This window comes from Schistocerca nitens, chromosome 4 (genome assembly GCF_023898315.1).
Source record: "Schistocerca nitens isolate TAMUIC-IGC-003100 chromosome 4, iqSchNite1.1, whole genome shotgun sequence".
NCBI classification, from domain to species: domain Eukaryota; kingdom Metazoa; phylum Arthropoda; class Insecta; order Orthoptera; family Acrididae; genus Schistocerca; species Schistocerca nitens.
The window spans coordinates 356,490,088-356,516,167 of NC_064617.1; the positions used below are offsets into that span (position 1 = coordinate 356,490,088).

General features: G+C 38.1%; 1 protein-coding gene across 6 annotated transcripts in view; it reads right to left on the reverse strand.

Annotated features, from left to right (window-relative positions):
• LOC126253094 (DNA repair and recombination protein RAD54B-like) overlaps positions 1-26,080 on the reverse strand; it is a 357,224-nt gene that overhangs the window by 104,703 nt on the left and 226,441 nt on the right. For all 6 annotated transcript variants that reach the window (XR_007545901.1, XR_007545900.1, XM_049954200.1 and 3 more), the window contains 2 exons: positions 25,893-26,045; positions 16,813-16,939 (listed from right to left, as the gene is read on the reverse strand). Coding sequence is in view for 4 of the 6 variants with exons in the window: in XM_049954200.1 (XP_049810157.1) it covers positions 16,813-16,939; positions 25,893-26,045 (280 nt within the window). In the remaining 2 variants the exon portion in view is untranslated. The remainder of the gene's footprint in view (positions 1-16,812; positions 16,940-25,892; positions 26,046-26,080) is intronic.

Sequence of the window (26,080 nt, forward strand, 5' to 3'; positions counted from 1 at the left end):
ATTACTGTTACTATATGTTATGCTAACATTGTATTTCAACAAACTTGCCACTGCCAGACAATTTAACCAAAGGGTCGTAAGTGTCTAATTTAGGGCACATAATGTGACACGTGCTGTTCAACCCCTAGATGAGTTTGAGCCAAGATATTTTGACGAAGAGGAACCTCATGTGAGCCAGAACATCTTTGGGATGTTAGCTCACAATTGGGGGCTCAGCCGGGACAGGAACTTGGAAAGTGTTATTTGAGGGATAATAATCTTGCAAAGTGTTGGAATAGGATTGGATTTTGAAAGTGTTAGATGCGGAATGTGAACTCTGGGAAGTTTAGAATTAGATCTGAATTCTGCAAAGTGTTTCCAAAAGTATTATCTGAACTTCGATAGGCAGGACCTCTCGCAAAAGTTAAATGTGAGATCAGTTCGAGATTGAATTGTTTGTTGTTGTTTTTTTTGGGGAAGGAGACCAGACAGCGAGGTCATCGGTCTCATCGGATTAGGGAAGGATGGGGAAGGAAGTCGGCCATGCCCTTTCAGAGGAGCCATCCCAGCATTTGCCTAGAGTGATTTAGGGAAATCACGGAAAACCTGAATCAGGATGGCCGGACGCGGGATTGAACCGTCGTCCTCCCGAATGCGAGTCCAGTGCCTAACCACTGAGCCACCTCGCTCAGTCGAGACTGAATATTAGGTTTCTTTAATAGTTGTGAAATTACAATTGTAACTCTCACAGTTAACTACATTCTGTGACCTAGGTCCCAAGTGTGTGGCAGTTTAGGCAGTTTGCATGAGGGTTCTGAGCTACGAATTTTGCAACAGTTGTGTGCACTGAGTTTTAGCAGTGGTTAAGAGTGAAAAAAAAAAGTAATGTGGAAGAAGAGGCAAGGTCGAAAGCACGTGGTTCCATCCAGCAGTGGCATCTTCAACGGTGATTCATCACGCAGCGGCGGTTGCAATACCACAGCAGAGCCTATGAGATCTTCAGCGTCGGCTTCAACTGCAACATCAACAGCAATACCACGGCCGAAGGACCCATCACGACAAAGCTAAGTACCTGCGCTGATAGTGAGATTATGTATGGTTCTATAGTTCAATCACCAATAATAGACGCCAGTTTGTGTGGGTCCGAAAATACTAGCGAGCCAGTTCACCCAAAGTAGGAGCGGGAGAGAGTGATCAGCGGTGAATTTAGTAGGGCAAACAGACCGAAATCAGGCAAGGAAGATGAATTTGGGGGGAGACATGGCATCACAATTAATGCAAATGATAAGAGGAGTGGGATAAAAAAATTGATTCTGTTAAAATCGATATTGGATCCAAAATTGATTCTGTTAAAAACGATATGGTTGACATAAATTTAAAATCTGATTCTGTTAAAACCGATATGGTTGACGTAAATTTAAAAATTGATTCTATTTAAACTGAAATAAAGTCAGCTGTGAAAGACGAAGTAGTTAAAACGGCTAGTGGAATCGAGGAATTGATAGATGGAAAATTAAAAACCATGGGCAAAATTTCTGATGAAGTTGGGATACTTGACTCTAAGGCAAATCAAGCAGAGAAAAATTTCAGTGAAAAGGAGGAGAAATTGCAGGCAGATCTGGGAGGCAACGTAAGAAACTGAAGGAGTAGGCAAGGTGCTCTAATGGCTGAGACAACAGTGGCTATGAGCAACTTATCCATTCAAATAGATAAAGGGGAGAAAGAAGTAGATAAAGGGGAGAAAGAAGTAGATAAAATAAAGGAACAAGTAGAATATGGCATTAAAATTGAAAATAGTGAAGTTAAAAAGCAAATCAATGAAATAAAAAGCAAACTGAATTCTTTAGCCGCACATCAAAACCTCTACAGTGATCAATGTTTAGTGTATGGACTCGGGATCAGTCAAAAGTTCCGCATACGATGGGAAATATCACCCAGTAAATTTTCTAGCAGCATGCAAGGATGGTTTTACGAGAGGAATGTCTGACGAGGTGAAGATAAAATTCGTGAAAAGACATTTGGAAGGTGAGCCACAATCGTGGGCAAATATACACAGTGATATGTTCACTACCTATGAAATATTTGAAAGCAGTTTCCTGAACAAGTTCTGGAGTGAAGCAAGGAAACGTGACTCCAAAAACAGATTCTAAATGGGCCACCATTTAAATAAGGGAACGGGTTGATGTGAGAATTTAGTAAACGTGGACTCGCGAGATTAATGCATGTGAAACATCCATTTGGAGGGCTTACTGAAATTATGACACTGAAAAGGCGGTTACTGGAAAATTTGCAGTGGGATCTAGTGCACAGTCCTAGCAACTCAATAAGAAAAATTTTTGGACTTTGTAGAAAAATTAGAACGGGCACTGAAATTTAAACCGCAAAGTAAGCAGGCAAATAGTTTTCATGGAAATCATAACTACAGTCCATGTAACTAAGATGAAAGACATCCAGGAAGTTATCAACGTAATGCAAACAGTAGTTCTGATAAGGGAAACGGCAACAGGAACACATCCAATGATAAATTTCAAAGGGGTAATGGGGATGGATACTTTCGTGACAGGGACAGACCCAAGAACTCAGATTTGAGGGACCAGCACCTGGTGAAATGAACCAGCATAATGGGAGATTGGGAAACTAAGTTTCGCCGCATCTGAGGTCCGGAGATGTCAAAATAAACCGGCGATGAATAGGACGCGAGTAAATGAGAATGTGATAGGTGTTCATAAATCAGCAGAAAGGTAACAGAATATTGAACTGAAATTAGTAAGAGATGAGAATCAAATAGGTAAATTTTCAAATTAGACTGTACACAAAAGGTGTAATCCTAAGATAACTAAAGATAATGATAAAGGCGATGATGACGATTTAGGGCTAAATGATTAGTTTTATGAATGTGAGACAAAAGAGTGTGTGAATGTTAATACAATGACAGATTCTATGTGCCAAAAGGAGGCTGTGGTAGAGCTGAATTTGGTGGAGTTAGATGGTATAGAAAATTCTAAAGAGGTACTAACCAGCGGTAATGATTATAGTGATAAAGGTGATGATGTTTCAGGTGATATTGTGACAGCAAATGTTGTTAAGGAGGTTAATAAGGACGGCGTAGCATTAGTCTCGTCAGCTGTTGATGAATTTGTGTGTGTGTCGGTGGATACTGGTGAATTATTTTTGAAGGAAGGTAGTAATGATGTTTTATGTGCTGAAGTTACAAAAGTTGAAGCTGCTGGTATTGATACTTCAGTGGAAGGATCTGTGCATATCTTTCTACTAATGGAGGTGAACCCAAAAGTCTGGAAGAATCTATGGATCTTGAATGTTTGTTTGAGAATGAATGTGGATCTGAATATGATGTGAGATCTGAAATTAATGTCGCACAGGAGCGGGTAGGAGAGGAAAAGGTATTATGCTCAGGTTTAAATCAAAACACAGTGGAATTTAATGGTACTGTTGATTCTGATATTGCACAACCCTGTAGCTACAATTTATGTGATGTAACAGCAGAGGATGCTGAAACTATGAACGGTTCTTATATTGGTGATTTGTTGATGGAGGTAAAGAAGGTTTTATGTAAAGAGTTGTATGACGTATCAGCGGCTGCTGAAAGTGCTGTTGTGTAATGACGTGGAAGTAAAAAGTAACGCTTTATTCATGATAATGATGATGTAGGGATAACACAGTGAGTTTGATTCTAATATAGAAAGTGATATATGGACAAATGGTATCTTAAGGAGGAATGTGATTTTACTGTAACTGATTGGCAATGGTGTGGTAGAACATTACAATTGTTATTCCCTCATTTGTGGACTCAAGAGAAGTTTAAGACAGCGAGAGGTCTAGGGGGAAACAGAAAATGAAATTGGGGTGAAAGAAGCATTTAATGAATTATTTTGGGACGAGTATGAAATTGAGGGGTGGATCGCAGGATATGTGTACTCTAGAGATGGAAGAGAAGGGACAAGACAAAGAGAATGATTTATTGAGGGAACTGTGTTTAGAGGGAAAAGAAATGATTAATGTACAGCCTATCATTGAAATTAAAGTAAATGATGAGAAAGTAGACATGCTGCTCGATTCTGGAAGTAATGTGTCGGCAGTGTCCAAAGGTTTTGTACATAGGGTAAAGAATAAGAAATTAGTATTACTACCTGCAAATAGTGTAAAAATTAAAACAGCAGTTGGCAGTTTAAGCAAACCAATTAGGAGGGGAAAGTAGGTTAATAAATATGTGTATCTGTGTTTAGATTATATGATTATTTGGAGGGGTAATTTGCAATGTTTTATTTCAGGATATATTGTAGCTTGCTTGTTGTTTCATCACATAAGAATTTTTTTTGGCACAAGGCCTGTGCAATCATAAACAGATAGTTTAGACGCACATTTGGGTGCGAGGAGGTCGGAGAACTCAATTATTTGGTGAATGATACCAAGTCAAAAATCAGTGCACAGTATGTATGTAATTTAGGTTTTTGGGGGTATACAAGGGATTTATTTATGTGAATGTATGAGTTAGACTCAAGTTTTTGGATGGTTTTATGTTAGTTGTAATTTCCAAATTATAAGTTATGGTCACGCCAATTTGGGTGCATGAAGGTCGGAGAAATTTGGAAAATGAAAATTAATAATGCTTACCTAGGAAGACAGATGTATGTTTATCTACTTCTCTGAGAATATTTTGGGGGAATAATTTATTGTTGTATGGAGTTACGATTTGTGTATGCAGCTTCACTAAACAGAATTAAACAAAGGGGAGATTTGTTCATATTTGTTGTTAGTGTTGAATGTAAGGGAGTTATTTAAATTAAAAGAAAATATTAATTTGCCAGTGAAGTCGACAGGGAATCTGTAACGTGATGCATGTCTCTAGTGGGACTTGAATAATGTGTCAGAATCAGTGAAGAATTTACGAGCATCTTACAAACACTGTAAATTAAATCTTTACTGTGTAGTTGGGATCTGTTTGTATCAATTCCATTGGGGGAAGTATTCAGTGCAGGTCCTGGGTGGTTTCAGAAAGTGATTGTTTTCTAGTAGCTACACCTGATTCGAATGTCAACAGATTTGTTCCCGAAAAACGTTGGCGACGGAATGCAGAGCCCTACAGAATTTCGGCATCATACTCACCTCCGAACCTGTGAAGTGCCGCTGGAGACTTTGTTGTGACAAAAAGGTTCTGTGAAAGTGGGCACAGTGGTGCTGATATTTCTGCGGCATTTCAATAGACGGTCGATTTTGATAAATGTATAGTTTTATTTGGAATTTAATTAAAAGGCTGCAATTCATAATTTATGTTAGATATAAGTTCCTTAAAATTTAAAGCATGCTGCAACAACACCACTAAAAATAATTACACTATTGATCTGGCTCTTAGGATATTTATGTTATTGTATTATGAATTTGTGTCTTATAAATTTGGGAGCTACTTCATAACATATATGGCATTCCAACAACTTATGAAGTGGAGGTGTGTGAATTAACGAGCACTGTGCTCTCATTTAAATATATGGCCGAAAGAGTCAGCTTACAGGAATTGTGAAACGAATCCTGTCGTCCAGGACCACATGCCACAAAGGGCGCAGATTCACCACGAGATGAGAAAACTCACTGGTGTCTATTATCTATTGATGCCTAAGTGCTGTAGTGTGCGAGTGAGACAGACGAGAAACTACGTCACAGGGAAACCCAAAAGAAACCGTTTGTGGCCAAGGAGACATAACAGTGTTAAATATGGCGGACCTAAGATCAGCCATAAAGGGAAACATTCATGAAAACTATTTAATTCTGTAATATTGCAGGGAATCAAGACACAGTAATTTTAATCTGCCACACTCCATAAATTTTCATGGTGATCACAATAAAACTTGAATATTGATCATATCTATAATAGTTTAGGATTTACTGTTAAAGTGAAATTAACAAGTTTTGTAACAAACACCTGAATGATAAAATCTGAACACTTTGGTCGATCTTAACGATCGACATTTCATATAGAAGTTCATCATTAAAATGACAAACACTGTAAATATCAACTCTGCAACTTTATTTGTTTAAAAGATATAGTAAATTTAATCATCAGTATTTACAGTTAAGCATCAGATCATCATTTCCTTCACACAAAACACATTGAACGATGACAGCACGACACCATACTGAATCATTAGGTAATAGAATATTTGTTATAAAGTTTAGTGCATAATAGTTACTTTTGTTCTTTATTTATTTACCAGAAAGCACATTGGTGCAAGGCTACTGGCCATGGCATTCAAAGCTAAGAAGGAAATTGTATAGGTTTTATGTAAAAGAATTTAACGTTTATTATGTAATGGATATTATTCTTACTTTATTTAGAATGTGAAAGTGCTCAAGCTTTGATTATTTAAATATGTTGAGATGTAAAATGATGTAGAATAAGCTGTAGCCAATCAGATGGATGGCTTCAGGAAAGGGAACTGCCCTAGTCAGTTGAGAGAGGATATTCGGCAGGCGGGAAACACAGCCGCGGACAGGCAGAGGAAGTGCTGGTGCAGTTGTGAAAATGGACAGTTTGGCTGCAGACAGTTCGGCAAAGAGCACAGTTCGCATGCAGACATGAAAGCAGATGGTCGGTCGGTCTTAGGCAGCTAGGAAGTGAAACGACTTAGAAAATTTTGCGTTGTGGGGTATCACAGGACTTATTCTCTGAGCGGTGAGCAGCTGTGCACCTGGTGTGAACTCCACCTTTTCACATACGTAATTTGTATTTCGTGATGAGACTGTGAATGATCGAACTGTGTCAAATGGATATGCCCTCGAGCGTAACAGTAACTCTAAATACGACTATTTTCGCTATTAGTTTTCTTTCTGAATAAACATTATTCTAACCAAATCGCAACTGTGTGGCCTACGTCATTTATGGGTTGTTAATTTAGTTCCTGATATTATTATTACTGTTGTTATATGTTATGTTAACTCTGTATTTTGCAAACTTGTCATCAGCCAGACAATTTAACCAAAGGGTCACAAGTGACTAATTTAGGCATGTAATGCAACTTGTGCGGTTCAACCTCTAGATGAATTTGAGCCAAGACATTTCGATGAAGACGAACCGCATGTGAGCCCGAACATCTCTGGGATGTTAGCTCGCTACTTGGTGGCCTCTTTAAGGTTAAATAATCTCATGCTCAAGCTACCTTGTTTGTATGCACCAATAATATGAGCTGTGTCAGAAATAGAATCCAGGTGAACTGAGTTCTACACATACACCTACATTTACAAGTTCTACCTCTACATCTACATCTAAATAGATACTCTGCAAGCGCCACCATAAGGTGCATAGTGGAGGATACCCTGTACCACTATTAGTCATTTCGTTTCCTGTTCCACTCGCAAACAGAGCTTGGGAAAAAAGACTATCTACATACCTCCATACGAGCCCTAACTTCTTGTATCTTATCCTTGTGGTCCTTACGCACAATGTAGGTTGCTGGCAATAGAATCATTTGGCAGTCAGCTTCAAAGGCTGATTCTCTAAATTTACTGAACAGTGTTCATCAAAAAAAAAAATGTTATCTTCCCTCCAGGGATTTCCATTTGAGTTCCTGAAGCATCTCCGTAACATGTTTGATCTGAATCTACCAGTAACAAATCTAACAGCCTGCCTCTGAACTGCTTCAATGTCCTCCTTTAATCTGACCTGCACAGATCCCAAACACTCGAGCAGTGTTCAAGAATGGGTCGCACTAGTTTCTCCCAATAAACCAAAGTCAACAATTTCTCTTCCCTAGCACAAGTCCTCATACATTCATTTCATTTCATTTAGCTTTGCAATGATACATCCAGATATTTAAGCGACAGTACAGTAATAATGCTGTATCCAAACATTACAGGTTTGTTTTTCCAACTCATCTGCACTATGAACCTTTATTATTTCACTGTTCAACCTTGTATTCCTGGAATGCTTGCACTTTTGATATACCTAGTATGTTTCACTGATCAGCACCAGGTTTGCTCAATTGTTTCATTGTACATAACTGAGGTAAGCTTGTATTAGTGGTTTCAGTTGGATTTAGTACACATACTAGTCCCCTATAATCAACTATAACTGCAAGTGGAGCATTGCAGTTGGCCTGTTGTTGTTACTGTGTATGCTGTTATTGCACGATCACTGTGTTCATCGCCTTACCAGGCATATGCGTCTTAATCTATGATTAGCAAAGTCAATGATAAATTAGGCTTACTTCCCTGCCTCTGGTCATCTACTGCCATATGCTGGGGCTACCTTCTGTTAATTTGGCTACTCCTTGCCTAGTGATGAGGGGCTATCCCGTGCCAAGAACTAAGATCTATATTAAGCTCTGGCTAGTTCCAGTTGAAGAATTGGTTAGCATCCATTTGTTATAAGTAATGACATCTCATAGGGGCTACTGCATTAGTTTAACTGACATTACAGACATCAGGACTAGATAAATTCAAAGAGTGATCTATATGGGCATTAGTTTATGTGTAGCTGAATTAGTGACCACCAACCTGTCCACGCTAGAAATGATCACCGCTAACTTGGGGTTTGTTAGTACATGTGTGTGTAGCTAACCTGTGGTGTGTGACCCAACCCAGTGAACTGTAATGCCCTTCACAGCTAAACTGGTACGTTCAGTTCACCTATCAAAGAGTTCACTTAATATACAAGCCAGCCAAGCATTATTGACTGTAAATGTTTTAACTTCATGTGGCATCACCAAATAGAGAATTATAAACGTGTTGTTTCATTAGTATTACAAAAATAACTGTTTATGTCTTTAACAATTTTTAAAATCAAGCATTAACAAGTCTTGCAAGAATTTATAATGTTTACGCAAGTTAGGGAATTTACAAGTTTGGTCAATTTATTGTTTTATTTGTCGCATTTGTGAAGGGCCAACCTGCCAGCTAGCTATGCCAATAGAGGCAGATAGTGCTTGAAACCTAGCATATTACTCATTTAGCTTTCTGTTACAGAGTGAGGTTGTTTCTGTTCCAATTACTTTGGCCCCAAGTGCTCTGATGGTCTTGCTGTTCTTGACATCATCATCACATTGTCAAAAATGGCCTCCTTCCAGGGACATCATGGGGTCATGATCCACGACTTCAAATTCTTTTGCAATTGCAATTTTGAAGACATAAAGCTAAGAAAGAAAGGAAACTAACAAAGAAACTTTGAGTCACCGCAATCTACTCTCAACAGAAAAACCCCAGCATTTCCCTTCTAAATTGCATTACGCTGGGTAGTGGGACACCTTTTTTACACAACTGATTAAGAAGGTAGGCAATTTGTGCCGTAGTCTCAGTACCAATGTATTTTCAATAACAAGTATTACCAAGGAGTGTCTTCATGCAAAAAAATGTTAACTGTTGTTGGCTCGTATTAACTATAGACTGGAATGAGGTACTAATGTGTAAGTAGGGTCCAGAACTCGAAGATATCATTTAGCACACTCTTAGAAATACCAACACACTTTCAGTGACATGCACTACTAAGTAGGCAAATTTCATTAATTATTGTTGATTTTTACTCATATCCCACTTCTTAAGGAGGTATCGATGAATTAGCAGGACCCTGAACTTAGAAATCTTGTATAAGGCATTCCATCAATTTTTGACAAAGTTATATAATTGGATAGATAAAAAATATACTCACGAAGTGGCAGCAGAACACACACATCCCGTCTGGTAAGTCTCCACTGACCTGCGGTTCTGTCTGACTTTCCTGAAAGCTACCCTTCTCCTAGACCTTTTACTTTGCCCCACTTCCTTCCCCTTCAACCTTTCAGCCTGAAGAAGGAGACACTGGCTCCGAAAGCTTGCCTAATTATAATCTTCTTCTATGTGTGTGTTCTGCCACTGCTTGGTGAGTAGATTTTTTTATCTATTCAATTATATTATTTTGTCGAATATGACATTCATTGTGAAAAGTCAAATGTACTATTGAGACTTAAATTTGTGGATTAAATTTAACCAAAAGATTTAAACGTTTTAGGAATCTGGTAAGAGACTACACCAAAAATAGTATGTATTTTTTCAAAATTTTAAATATAATGTACCTGACTAGATTACAAAAGGTGGACACAAAGTACTGCCAATCCTCCCCCCCAGCACTGTGAGGATTAATGGTAGACTTTAAATCACAAAATGAAAACAAATTCTAATTCATTCATTTGGCTTCTTAACTAGCTCCATGAGCATTGCTCACTGGCTTAATGATACTGTGGCTGCGAGTAGCACATACGATGTGAGGGAGCATTCACATGGGTGTGTGACTTAGCACATCAACTAATCGGTAAATTATTTTCTTTATTTCTTAAATTACTCACTGCCAGGAAAGCCACATTTAAAATCACAAATAAAGTACTGGCAGAACTGGACAAAACCAATTTTGTATTAGTGATAACTAAAGAAACAAAAATGGTACAGTGCTAATGACATTTCCTTTGCACGGATGGAGATAACAGAAATAAGAGGGCTGCACTGGAGGGGGGAGACAAACTGCAGTATCGTAATATACTCTATGGCTCAAAAAAGGATTCGTCTGAAAGTTTGCAAAGTTCTGTCTTGTTTGTGTGTCTTCTGATGACTCAACATTTCCAATGTTTGGTGAGTTGTTGTGTTTAATCTATAAACCATTTACATTTGAACTTCCTATTACTACATCCACATAATTGCTGGATGTTAAAAATGTTCTCCAATTGTTATATCATGGCTGGCAGATAAACATACTAATAAATCAATGTTTATCTGCAGTTCTTTGTTACTTCTGTCAATGAATGGTAAATAATGTGAGGATTCAAATCTAACAAGGAGACCACCTAGCAGTCAGATTTTTGTAATTTTTTTTATGTTGATGGTACCTAAGTTCAGAAATGAAATATCAGTCACCCAAAGCTATTTCACATTGAAAATTTCCGAGGAATTTTAATTCACTAAAATTAAGATAGTTTTCGAGATGCTGGAGACTGATAATTGTGAATCAATGTGTCACTGGTTTGAATCTTGCTATTGTCTTTTTCTTTATATTTTATTTTTTTATCATCATCATCATCATCATCATCATCATCATCATCATCATCTAAGACTGATTATGCCTTTCAGCATTCAGTCCGGAGCATAGCCCCCTTATAAAATTCCTCCATGATCCCCTATTCAGTGCTAACATTGGTGCCTCTTCTGATGTTAAGCCTATTACTTCAAAATCATTCTTAACCAAATCCAGGTACCTTCTCCTTGGTCTGCCCCGACTCCTCCTACCCTCTACTGCTGAACCCATGAGTCTCTTTGGTAACCTTGCTTCTCCCATGCGTGTAACATGATCCCACCATCTAAGCCTGCTAGCCCTGACTGCTACATCTATAGAGTTCATTCCCAGTTTTTCTTTGATTTCCTCATTGTGGACACCCTCCTGCCATTGTTCCCATCTACTAGTACCTGCAATCATCCTAGCTACTTTCATATCCGTAACCTCAACCTTATTGATAAGGTAACCTGAACCCATCCAGCTTTCGCTCCCATAGAACAAAGTTGGTCAAAAGATTTAACGGTGCACAGATAACTTAGTCTTGGTACTGACTTCCTTCTTGCAGAACAGAGTAGATCGTAGCTGAGCACTCACTGCATTAGCGGTGCTACACCTCGCTTCCAGTTCTTTCACTATGTTGCCATCCTGTGAGAATATGCATCCTAAGTATTTGAAACCCTCCACCTGTTCTAACTTTGTTCCTCCTATTTGGCACTCAATCCGTTTATATCTCTCTTTCCCACTGACATTACTTTCGTTTTGGAGATGCTAATCTTCATACATTTCTGATCTAGCTATGAAATATTACTTTGCAAACTTTCAATCGAATCTGCCATCACAACTAAGTCATCCGCATATGCAAGACTACTTATTTTGTGTTCACATATCTTAATCCCACCAAGCCAGTCTATTATTTTCAACATATGATCCATAAATAATATGAACAACAGTGGAGACAGGTTGCAGCCTTGTCTTACCCCTGAAACTACTCTGAACCATGGACTCAATTTGCCGTCAACTCTCACTGCTGCCTGACTATCCATGTAAAGACCTTTAAATAATTGCAAAAGTTTGCCTCCTATTCCATAATCTCGTCGAACAGACAATAACTTCCTCCTTGGAACCCGGTCGTATGCCTTTTCTAGATCTATAAAACATAGATACAATTCCCTGTTCCACTCATAACACTTCTCAATTATTTGCCGTAAGCTAAAGATCTGTTCCGGACAACCTCTAAGAGGCCTAAACCCACAATGATTTTCATCAAATTGGTCCTAAACTAATACTCGCACTTTACTTTCAACAATACCTGAGAAGATTTTACCCACTATGCTGATTAAAGAGATACCTCTGTAGTTGTTACAATCTTTTCTGTTTCCATGTTTAAAGATTGGTGTGCTTACTGCTTTCTTCCAGTCTGATGGAACCTGTCCCGACTCCCACGCCATTTCAATTATCCTGTGTAGCCATTTAAGACCTGACATTCCACTGTATTTGATGAGTTCTGACTTAATTTCATCCACCCCAGCCGCTTTATTGCACTGCAATCTATTGACCATTTTCTCCACTTCCTCAAATGTGATCCTATTTCCATCATCATTCCTATCCAATTGTACATCGAAATCTGAAACATTACTGATCATATTTTCACCTACATTGAGCAACTCTTCAAAATATTCCCTCCATCTGCCCAAGGCATCAACAGGATTCACCAGCAGTTTTCCTGACCTGCCCAAAAACTTGTCATTTCCTTCTTACCTCCCTTTCGAAGACTGCTAATTACACTTCAGAATGGTTTTCCAGCAGCTTGACCTAAAGTCTCCAACCTGTTTCTGAAGTCTTCCCAAGATTTCTTCTTGGATGCTGCAATTATCTGTTTGGCTTTGTTTCTTTCTTCAACATAACTTTCTCTGTCTACCTGAGTTCTAGTATGTAGCCATTTTTGATATGCCTTCTTTTTCCTTTTACAGGCTGCCTTGACTGTGTCATTCCACCAAGCTGTTTGCTTCATCCTACCCTTACACACTACTGTTCCAAGACATTCTTCAGCCACTTCTAGTACTGTGTCCCTGTTCCTTGTCCATTCCTTTTCCAATGACTGCAATTGACTACATTCAACTAACTGGTACCTTTCTGAGATCACTGTTATGTACTTGTGTCTGATTTCCTTATCCTGAAGTTTCTCCACTCTTATTCCCCTACACATGGACCTGACCTTCTGCACTTTCGGCCTCACAATACCAATTTCACTGCAGATTAAATAGTGATCAGTGTCATCAAAGAAACCCCTGAATACACGTGTGTCCCTCACAGCCTTCCTGAATTCCTGATCTGTTATTATATAGTCAATGACAGATCTGGTTCCCATGCCTTCCCAAGTATACCGGTGAATGTTCTTATGTTTAAAAAAGGAGTTTGTGATTACTAAGCCCATACTGGCACAGAAATCCAAGAGTTGTTTCCCGTACCTGTTGGCCTCCATATCCTCTCGAAATTTACCCATAACCTTTTCATACCCTTCTGTTCGATTTCCAATCCTGGCATTAAAATCACCCATGAGCAGAACACTGTCCTTCCTTTACTCTAACAACTATATCACTGAGTGCATCATAAAAACTATCTATCTTATCTTGATCTGTCCCTTCACAATGCAAATATACTGACACAATCCTAATTTTCTTGCTAGACACTGTCAAATCTATCCACATCAGTCGTTCGTTTACATACCTTATTGCAACTACATTGGGTTCCATTTCTTTCCTGATGTAAAGCCCTACACCCCATTGTGCTATTCCTGCTTTGACTCCTGACAGGTAGACCTTGTATTCTCCCACTTCCTCTTCTTTCTCACCCCTTATCCGAATGTCACTAACAGCTAAAACGTCCAACCCCATCTTACTTGCAGCTTCTGTCAGCTCTACCTTCTTCCCAGAGTAGCCCCCATTGATATTAATAGCTCCCCATCTTGTTACCATTCGTTTGCCGAGTCGTATCTTAGGAGTCCGTGGTTTGTCAATTAGAGGTGGGACTCCGTCACCTCCAAAGGTCCGAGGCATTTTGCTCTGATTGTTGCCAGCATCATATTTATAGTACCAGGTAAGCAGGTTGCTAGCCTTACTTGCCCCGGGTCCCATTGAGTTTTACCCCTAACGGTTGAGGGACTAACCGGTGTATTTGGTAGTCTTTGCCATATGAGCACAAAGGTGACCACGACTCAGAATATGTCCGAGATGCCCTGCCTTATTCCAAAGTAACTGGTATCCCGACTGTCGGGACCACTTACTTGGCCACTCATACGTTGCCCGTGGTTCATGAACTAGAACATGACAACAGGAACCCACACCATTATTTTTTTAATTCAATTAAAATACCCACATCATTTACATATGTTGTTGTTGTTGTTGTGGTCTTCAGTCCTGAGACTGGTTTGATGCAGCTCTCCATGCTACTCTATCCTGTGCAAGCTTCTTCATCTCCCAGTACCTACTGCAACCTACATCCTTCTGAATCTGCTTAGTGTATTCATCTCTTGGTCTCCCCCTACGATTTTTACCCTCCACGCTGCCCTCCAATACTAAATTGGTGATCCCTTGATGCCTCAGAACATGTCCTACCAACCGATCCCTTCTTCTGGTCAAGTTGTGCCACAAACTCCTCTTCTCCCCAATCCTATTCAGTACCTCCTCATTAGTTATGTGATCTACCCATCTAATCTTCAGCATTCTTCTGTAGCACCACATTTCGAAAGCTTCTATTCTCTTCTTGTCCAAACTATTTACCGTCCATGTTTCACTTCCATACATGGCTACACTCCATACAAATACTTTCAGAAATGACTTCCTGACACTTAAATCTATATTTACATATAAAATTCATCAAATATATGTTAATTAACACTTATTAATCATCACTCATTGTCAAAATGGAAATCTTTTTGTTTCTAATTACATATTGCATGCATTCCAAATATACATTCTTCACAATAAATAATTTGTAGGAGAGCATTTAAATTTTAAAAATTACAACTTTATTAAAAATCTTTTATAAACTATGGTAATTAACAATTTACATTTGCAATGTGAACGGAATTTTATGTTGGATGGTGTAACTAGACACAAGAAGATGTGCAGTTTTCATTACAATAGACTATTAAATACGTGTTGATTAGCATATATCTGATGAATTTTATATTTAAATGATCTAGGGGACACCACCTTACTGTAGGCACCTTCAGTGCAGGGCAGGAGGGTTTTCATACTTCGATGAGGTTGAGAGCTGTGCTGGTGGTAACCGGAGTGGTCTCAACTGTGGAGCCAAACGAAGTGCGTCCCACATCACAAGGTAGGGGGGACTCTATAGGCTAAGTTGTCTACCACTCTAGGAGAGCCAACACCGAAATGAAAGTCGGGTCCTCCATGTTGGGAGTTCAGCGCAGGGTTGATACACCTGCCTTGTAAAAAATCTATTATTGTGTATAATTCAACAAGGAATGCCACATTGCCACAGTGAAAACTAACTGCGATAGGAAGCAGGAATGTGGATTTATCGGTGCTTATATAAAATCTCTCTGAATCTGAGGATGGTGGAGAACTACGCCGGAGAGGGCAGAATGGAGGAAACTTGTTGATGAGACTAAAACCCACTCAGGATTTTAATGTCATGAGGAGAAGAAGGAGAAGAAGAAGGAGAAGGAGAAGAAGAAGAACAACAACAACAAGAAGAAGAACAACAACAAGAAGAAGAAGAACAACAAGAAGAACAACAACAAGAGGTATTTGAATGGGAAAGAAAGACCACACTGAGATTCAAACTATCATTCCACTGGTTACTTGATTACCACTGTTCAATACTACTGGGTGAGCCACGTCGCCCGTCTTGAAGACTATCTTAATTTTAGTGAATTATGGCTCCTTGGAAAACTTCAAATTCAATTTTCTCAATAATTTTTAAGAACTGCATCAAACTGCTTTTGGCCATTGGTATTTCAGTTGTTAACTTCACATACCATATAAACAAAAAAAATTACAAAAATCCAATTGTCAGGTGTTGTCCTTGTAAGTTTTAATCATATTTTGGTAGTCACTCCTGCAGTTTTGGTGCCGCAGGTAGCTCTAATCTACACCACAGATGATTTAAGCTGATTTTATACTACAAAAAAGCATCACATTAATTAATAACTAAGAAACTAATTTGATAAGCATAAGGTTGTCCCATGCTCTCAATTTTGCATTTTAGCCAACATTCAATACCTAATATTAAATGAATCCTGTTGACTTGCGCAGATTCTTCAAAGTCTGGCATTTGTCTGTGAATGCTACAATAGTTCATTACTAATATTTCCACATTTTCATGTGTCAGGTTTCTTCCTAGGGGTCTAACATGAGTATTTAGAAGAACTCTATGATTATTTGTTTCCAAAAGATATTTACCATATAACATTTGTACACATTCAACACAATGTTCATTTATTCGTTAATTTATCCCAACTACTAGATACATAATGGATGATGTTTGATATTATCAATCATTAAAGTTAGTATACATAATTACTGTTACCTTTTGCTCTCTGGAATTGTTAAATGAACACTGAGTTAGTGATTTACAGATCTAAATTCTTTTTTTTATAAAGACAGAGAAAGAGATTCAATAAAATTAAAGTAATTGTAACAAATTGGGGTTGGGTTACCATACTGAAACTATCAATGCAAAACTACAAGTTTTGATGTTCTATTTAGAAGTATGCAAACCCTTCCGTTGAAGATTAGTAACATGGAAACAGCAAAGACAAAAAATTAATTTTAAGTACTCACAGTATTTTGAAGATGGGCTATTGAAATTGTCAACAACTGTTTGACGCTGACTACAAGCTGTAGATCCATCCAATCGACAATATTTGTAGCCATAGTTTTCACACAGCTGTGCCATTAGATCTAATGTCTGTAACATGATACAACCATGAGTTGATCCACTTAAGAGTCAGGAAAAAAGGCAACAAGCATTAAAATATAAGGTTTGGAAGATATTGTTCTTTTCACATCTGGTTGTCTTGCATGTTTGTTTTGTTGTGGTTCCTAATTAATGATATATAAGTGCTGGTCAGTTGTCAAAAGTGTGTCAATTACAAAGAATTATCTTTTGCAGCAGGATTGGATTGGATTGTTTTTGGGGGAAGAGACCAAACAGCGAGGTCATCGGTCTCATCGGATTAGGGAAGGAAGTTGGCCATGCCCTTTCAAAGGAACCATCCTGGCATTTGCCTGGAGCAATTTAGGGAAATCACGGAAAACCTAAATCAGGATGGTCGGACGCGGGATTGAACCGTCGTCCTCCCGAGTGCGAGTCCAGCGTGCTAACCACTACGCCACCTCGCTCGGTTTTGCAGCAGGTATAAGACCTTTACGTGTAGCAAAGTGGCAATTAAGAATAAATACTAACACAGTTGTATTGTCTGTTCATTTTTAATACAAAATATTCTCAGGAAACAAGAAAAGCTGATGATAATGCAATCTAATTATTGAGCCTGAAGTCAGGCAGTGTAACCAGAGAGACAACAATTGTGGATTAAAAATGAAGCACGAAACGAAATGCAGGGGTTATTAATATTGTAACTCATTGTACTCGTAGGTAAAAGCACTTGACAGAAGATATTAAATAATTTCTGTAATAAGTAATATTAAGAGCTGACATTTAGTAAGATGTTCATCCTCTTTTGAGAGCAACATTAGAGTAAGTTGGTGTCAAATTACAGGATAATTTATACTTTCTTTGTTTTTCTTAATGCTTTACCAAGAGCCAATATAATTTATATGTTTGTATAAAAATAAATAAATATATAAATACGTGGATGTAACCATTTATGAAGCAGGAATAGGTATTGTTGCATTATCATCTAATTTTTTTATGAGCAAACTGCAAGCTCAGATTCTCTGAATGTTATATTTTGGGACTTAATGTGTTAGATTAGGAACAGATTTGTTGTATGAAATATAAGTATGTTTTAATTAACTCTTAACTGTCATAAGTAATGATTTAAATAGTTTGGTCAACCTTTTCACTTTTTTTAATTCACTATATTGATTTTCAGTTTTATGATAACTAAGCAAAAATAAAGTTTATTCATGCAAAAAAGATGTCATAACTGATTTTTGCTTTTCAGCAGATTTTCAATAAAAAAGGCAAATTATACAGCTATCAGGGTTTTGTATGTGTTACATATGAAAGTTCATTATAAAAAAAGGTACATTTGTTTCTTGAATGACAAAATATTTTTTCAAACAATGGAAAATCCAGAATGGAATGTAACAATACCAGAGAAGGAAAGTTGCTATTCACCATATAGCAGAGATGCTGAGTCACAATAGGCACAACAAAAAGATTCACATAATTAAAGCTTTTGGCCACTAAGGCCTTTGTCAGCAGTAGACACATATCAGATCTTTTAGCACTTTATCTCAGCTATCTTTACCATAAAATTACAAACAATTGTAACAATTTAAAAAATCTGATAGTGCAAAACAGGACAGCTTTTTTTTCAAATAATTACTGAAAAACAAAATTATTTTGGTAACTTACATAGATGCTGGTTCTGTGAATGGCTGAAAGGAAGGGGAAACTACATCCATAATTTTTCCCGAGGGTATGCAGCTTTACTGTATGGTTAAATGATGGTGGCATTCACTGCGGTAAAATATTCCAGAGGTAAAATAGCCACCATTCAGATCTCCGGGACTACTCATGAGGACATCATTATCAGGAGAAAGAAAATTAGCTCTCTACAGATCAGAGCATGGAAAGTCAGATCCCTTAATCGGGCGGGTAGGTTAGAAAATTTAAAAAGGGAAATGGATAGGTTAAAGTCAGATATAGAGGGAATTAGTGAAGTTCAGTGGGAAGAGGGACAAGAATTCTGGTCAGGTGAATACAGGGTTATAAATACAAAATCAAACAGGGGTAATGCAGGAGTAGGTTTAATAATGAATAAAATAGCAGGAGCGTGGGTAAGCTACTACGAACAGCACAGTGAACATATTATTGTAGCCAAGACAGACACAAAGCCCACACCTACTACAGTAGTACAAGTTTATATGCCAACTAGCCCCGCAGATGACGAAGAGATTGAAGAAATGTATGATGAAATAATAAATTATTCAGACAGTGAAGGGAGACAAAAATTTAATAGTCATGGGGGACTGGAATTCGATAGTAGGAAAAGGAAGAGAAGGAAAAGTAATAGGTGGATATGGGATGGGAGTAAGGAATGAAAGAGGAAGCCGCCTAGTAGAATTTTGCACAGAGCATAACTTAATCGTAGCTAACACCTGGTTTAAGAATCATGAAAGAAGGTTGTATACATGGAAGAGGCCTGGAGACACTGGGAGGTTTCAGATAGAGTATATAATGGTAACACAGAGATTTAGGAACCACATTTTAAATTGTAAGACACTTCCAAGGGCAGATGTGGACTCTGACCACAATCTGTTAGTTATGAACTGTAGATTAAAACTGAAGAAACTGTAAAATGGCTGGAATTTAAGAAGATAGGACTTGGATAAACTGAAAGAACTAGAGGTTGTAGAGAGTTTCAAGGAGAGCATTAGGGGTCAATTGACAAAAACGGGGAAAGAAATACAGCAGAAGAAGAATGGGTAGCTTTGAGAAATGAAATAGTGAAGCAGCAAAGGATCAAGTAGGTAAAAAGATAAGGGCTAGTAGAAATCCTTGGGTAACAGAAGAGATATTGAATTTAATTAATGAAAAGAGAAAATATAAGAATGTAGTAAATGAAGCAGTCAAAAAGGAATACAAACGTCTCAAAAATGAGATCGACAGGAAGTGCAACATGGCTAAGCAGAGATGGCTAGAGGACACATTTAAGGATGTAGAGGCATATATCACTATGGGTAAGACAGATACTGTCTAGAGGAAAATTAAAGAGACCTTTGGAGAAAATAGATCCACTTGCATGAATATCAAGAGCTCAGACAGAAAACCAGTTCTAAGCAAAGAAAAGAAATCAGAAAGGTGAAAGGAGTATATAGAGGGTCTGTACAAGGGCGATGTACTTGATGGCAATATTATGGAAATGGAAGAGGACGTAAATGAAGAGGAAATAGGAGGTATGATACTGCATGAAGAATTTGACAGAGCACTGAAGGACCTAAATCGAAACAAGGCCTCGGGAGTAGACAACACTCCATTAGAACTACTGATAGCCTGGGGAAAGCCAGCCCTGGCAAAACTCTACCATCTGGTGAGCAAGATGTATGAGACAGGCAAAATACCATCAAACTTCAAGAAGAATATAATAATTCCAATCCCTAAGAAAACAGGTGTAGACAGGTGTGAAAATTACCAAACTATCAGTTTAATAGGCCACGGCTGCAAAATACTAACACGAATTATTCGCAGACAAATGGAAATCTGGTAGAAGCTGACCGTAGGGAAGATTAGTTTGGATTCCGTAGAAATGTTGGAACACGTGAGGCAATACTGAACCTATGACTTATACTAGAAGATGGATTAAGGAAAGGCAAACCTACGTCTCCAGCATTAGTACATTTAGAGAAAGCTTTTGACAATGTTCACTGGAATCCTCTCTTTCAAATTCTGAAAATGGCAGGGGTCAAATACAGGCACCGAAAGGCTGTTTACAATTTGTACATAAGCCAGATGGCAGTTATAAGAATAGAAGGGCATGAAAGGGAAGCAGTGGTTGGGAAGAGAGTGAGACAGGTTTGTAGCCTATCCCCAATGTTATTCAATTTGTATATTGAGCAAGCAGTAAAGGAAACAAAAGAAAAGTTTGGAGCAGGAATTAACATCCATGGAGAAGAAATAAAAACTTTGAGATTTGCCAATGACATTGTAATTCTGTCAGAGACAGCGAAGGACCTGGAAGAGCAGTTGAACAAAATGGACAGTGTCTTGAAAGAAGCCATACAAGATGAACAACAAAAGCAAAACGAGGATAATGGGATGTAGTTGAATTAAATCAGGTGATGCTGAGGGAATTACATTATCAAATGAGACACTTAAAGTAGTAAATGAGTTTTGGTATTTGGGAAACAAAATAACTGATGATGGTCAAAGTAGAGTGGATATAAAATGTAGAATGGCTATGGCGAGGAAATCGTTTCTGAAGAAGAGAAATATTTTTGACATTGAGTATAGTTTTAAGAGTCATGAAGTTTTTTTCTGAAAGTATTTGTATGGAGTGTAGCCATGTGTGGAAGTGAAACATGGACGATAAATAGTTTAGACAAGAAGAGAATAGATGGTTTCGAAATGTGGCACTACAGAAGAATGTTGAAGATTAGATTGGTAGATCACAGAACTAATGAGGATGTACTGAATAGAATTGGGGAGAAAGGAATTTGTGGCAGAACTTGACCAAAAGGAGGGATCAGTTGGTAGCACATGTTCTGAGACATCAAGGGATCACAAATTTAGTACTGGAGGGCAGCTTGGAGGGTAAAATCATAGAGGAAGACCAAGAGATCAATACACTAAGACGATTCAGAAGGATGTAGGTTGCAGTAGTTGCTTGGAGATGAAAAGGCTTGCACAGGATAGAGAAGCATGGAGGGCTGCATCAAACCAGTCTCTGGACTGAAGACGACAACAACAACAACAACATTTTTATGTGATACATCACCTGCATAGAACTCTTGCAGATCTGATGAAGACAAAGAGGAAACCTGTCACTGAGTTCTAATCCTACTTTAACATTCTCCACACAAAATGCAGTGAGAATTTTTGCGAGTGCAAATAAAATTTTGCTATGACTGATCTTATCACCATTGTGCAAAAGTGTTTCAAACTGTATCACACTGCTTATTAGAAATTTTGGGGAAGTATTTCTGTTTCAAGCAGAATACAAGGATCGCTATTTTGATAATTTGTAAATAACTTTGCCCCTATACGTGAGCACAACACTTAGGGCATCATTTCACAGCAACAGCAACCAAGTTATACCTTTATTTATTTCCTTTGTTATTTGGCAGGTACTTTTTCCTCAAATTGAGAAGTATTTTCTTAAAGTGACTTCATTACTTAGTTATTACATACTGTTGGATTTAATTTATTTTGTATTTCTTTGTTTTAACTCATTTAGCTCTTGGGCACCCAGCAGTACTCAATTAACATTGCGGAATATGTACACTGAGGAACGGAAACATTATGATCATCTCCTTAATAGCGCGTTGGCCCACCTTTGGAATGCAACACAAAGGTTATTTTGCAGGATACAGGTTTGATAAGCCCTTGATAAGTTTCTAAAGATATGTGGCACCAGATGTCTATGCACTGATCACCAAATTCTGAAAAATTACAGGTCAGTGGTTGGTAGTCATGGAGCTGGTGCCTGATAGAATTCCAAATGTGTTCCACCAGATTAAGATCAGGTGAACGTATTGGCATTACATCACTGTACATTCACTATTGTGCTCTTCAAACCAATGTAAAACAATTCTGGCCTTGTGACACAGATACTTATCCTTGTCGAAGTGCCACCACCGTCAGGGAAGACTTCACACATTAAGAAATGCAGGTGGCCCACAGTACATTCATGTAAACCAAAGCTGTCTTGGTGCCTTTGATTATCACCTCAGGTCACATGGAAGCCCAACTGAATGTCTCCAATAGCATAATACTGTCCCCATCAGTCTGCATCCATGGCAAGGGGCATTTTTCGAGCAGCCATTCACCTGAATGATGACAGATCTGGACACTGTCATTGACTTGGTGAACAAAAAACATATCCCTCCCATCAGGCACACATTTCCATTGACACACAATGCAATCTCAATGACCCTTGCCAACTGCAATCGTAATGAATGATGTCACTGGGTCAACATGAGAAAATATAGGTATCACCTGCCGCAGAGCCCCATATGGAACAATGTGTGTTGAACGGCGTGGTCTGAAATACTTGTGCCAGCACCAGCACTGTACAGTGTCATCAGATCTGCACGTATTGCTGCCTATCCTGTTTTACAGAGAGGGCAAGAGTTCAATCTCCATGTACTTTGATGAGGCATGGACATCCAAGACTTTGTCACCTGTTCCACTGTTCCTGAACCATTTTCTGTATATTTTCATGACAGTAGCACAGTACTAGCTGACCAGTTTTGTCATCACCATGAAGCTCATTTCCGAGCACCAGGCCATAGCAATACGCTATCTATCAAAGTCAGCTATGTCAGTGTATTTCCCCATTTGCAGCCCGCAATATTGACAGAATGATTCCCTATTTGTCTCCACTTACATTCTTTCCTTACCATATCATGCCACGTGGCAGTAATCAATCTCGCATTGGGCAGTGGTCATAATGTTTTGGCTCATTAGTGCAATTGTGAGATCTATCTTAAATCATTATACCAACAGTGAAATGTTGATTTTCTCTCTCATCTTGCTATTGGGGCCAATCCCAATTCAACACTTAAGGAATTATATGTTTCCAGTAGGACAGAAAGGTCATGCATCCCCTAAATGATTTTCTTATTACATGTGACACTGTGGCACATACTCGACTAGAGTATCCCTCCTAAGCTGGAGAACTGATTAATTCAACTGCAGGTAGCCTGAGCATTTAACCACTATGGTCAATGACGTCTCACAAAATTATATCACCCTCCAGCACAGACTAGCACTGGTCGCTGGTATTTCATTACTAAAAACACACAACAGGCACCATAATGCTGTCATCTCTCGATGCCTGTGTAGACATGTCTTGGTGCTGCTCTATCACAGCCACTGGTGGCTAACATAAATGAATGCCCTTGTTAGGCAGTGTGCATACTGATTAAATATCAACACTGAAGTCTAACACCTGGTAAAAGTCATGTCCATGACATGTAACTTGGCAGGTGAAATCTCCTCAGTCATTTGCACTGTGGTGCACAAAATGTTGGAGCACTTTCATATTCAATTCATGGGGTTTATCCCTAATATCATGAAACTTCAATTATAGATACAAATAACAGAAATCATTTTGTTAATGAAAAGTTAATTGAGGCCCTAATAAAAAATGTTGCACCTGAAGACCTTCCATGCACAATCATAACCGACAATTTGCAATTTGGCGCAACTAATATTCATCGGTTTTCAAAATGTATTGTATCCAAATGGCATGACCAAATGACAATGGTTCCAATTAATACTCAATTCAGTATCAGTCTTAAAGGCTGGTAAAAACTTTCACAATAGCATTGTCCAAGATCATGCAAGATTTTAAATTTCAGGGCCATCTTCACATTGTTTCTCAAGACATACCGGACAGCACTGGTAGGAGGTAATAACCCGGCAGAAATCCTCCAAGGACAGTCACACTGCCCCCAGACCCCCACCCTCCCCATCACGGTGTTTGGTACAACTTTCAACATCCTCAGGTGAAATTTCATGGCATTATGTTCAGTAGTTGAATTTAGGCAGCAGTATAACGTCGTACAGTGTGTGAATGCTTAGAATCTAGTACTGTGCAGTGACTTCCTGCAAAACAAGGTTTGACACCACACAAAATTCATGCTAGGTTCATAAATATGTATGATGATTTTCCTCCTCCAATTTCCACCACAAAGAATTGGACTGCCAATTGTAAACAAGGCTGTGAAAGTGTTCAACGTAATCTGTGTGAATGATGTATGAAAATTGCAAACACAACCAATATCAAATTAAAATGTGCACAATATGATCTCGGAAGATCAGTGTGTGAAAATTCATGAAATTGCCACGATTTTAAAGACTTCAAAACAATATTTTGATTACATTTTGCATGTAGAATTGCATATAATAAAGTTTTGTCCAAGATGGGTGGCACACCACCTCATGGTGGATCAAAAATGAATTCACATGACAACTCCCGAACAGCATTTGGCAGACTTTTGTAAAAAAAAAAAAAGAAGAGGGGTCATATTTTCAAGAAAAATAAGCTACTTTAGCAACATGATACAAATTATCTGAAACATAGTAAAAATGAGACTGCAAAAGCAAATCAGGTAAGAGAAGGAATTTATTTGAAGGTAGATAATGAACTGATCAAAGAAAGCACCAAAATTGCAGGCACATTTAACAGTTTTTTACTGTCAGTAGCAGACAATCTTGGTTTGAGTACTAGATAGCGTACAAAGACCAAGAAAAGCCTACCAAAGCACATCTGATGAAATTCAAATTCATCCTATGTATCCAAAACAAGTTTTCAGAGTAATCTACCCTCTTGATACTAAATATTCACCTGGTCATAATGAAATCTATAGTACAATAATGCAACTTAATAACATAAATTAGAGGAAAACTCAAACAAGAAAACTTACGAATTCACGATATGAATTTGCTGACCAGTTCATACTTTTAGAAAGTGGAAAATGCAATAATGTCAACAGAAAGACATAAAAACACCTAGCTTTTGAAACTAATAATTCCTTCATCAGGGAGGAGAGAGGGATAGGTTGGGGAAGGTCAAAAAGAAAGGACAGGTCACTCAGACCTCAGGTTAATAGAGACCCACCCATAGGGGGGATAAATGCTTCAGTCCATCATTGTTCCTAGTTTTTTATTCCATAGTTAACAAGAGTTTCACATTTGAAAACGCTTTCAGTAGGTAAAAAATTCAGTTTGGATTCAATGTGAACTTGATGTTACATAACTTGCTTTCTTCTAAAAGGAAGAATATGGAACGCATTACTTCCAATACAACCTCTAGTAAGGCAACGGTGTGGTCACATCAAACTTATGGTCAATGACTCTTTTAGTTTACTTATCTACTGTAACTTACCGATACAACAAACTGTACATATTGTGCTATTCCTCGTGCTCTTATTTACATACTCATGAAACACCTGATTTTCAACAATGGTAGAAGGTAACAATTATGTTATGAGGAAATTAAATATACCTGTGTATAGTATGATACAAACACCACACGTTCCTTAGTTTGCCTCAAATATTGAAGAAGACGTAAGACAATAATAAGCTTTCCAGAGTTTCTTGGACATGTTTCAAGTATTTCAGATGACAACAAGTGCATCAGTTTCATTTCAAGTTCTTCCTAGAATAAATTAAAATAAAATAGGGTAGTAATAA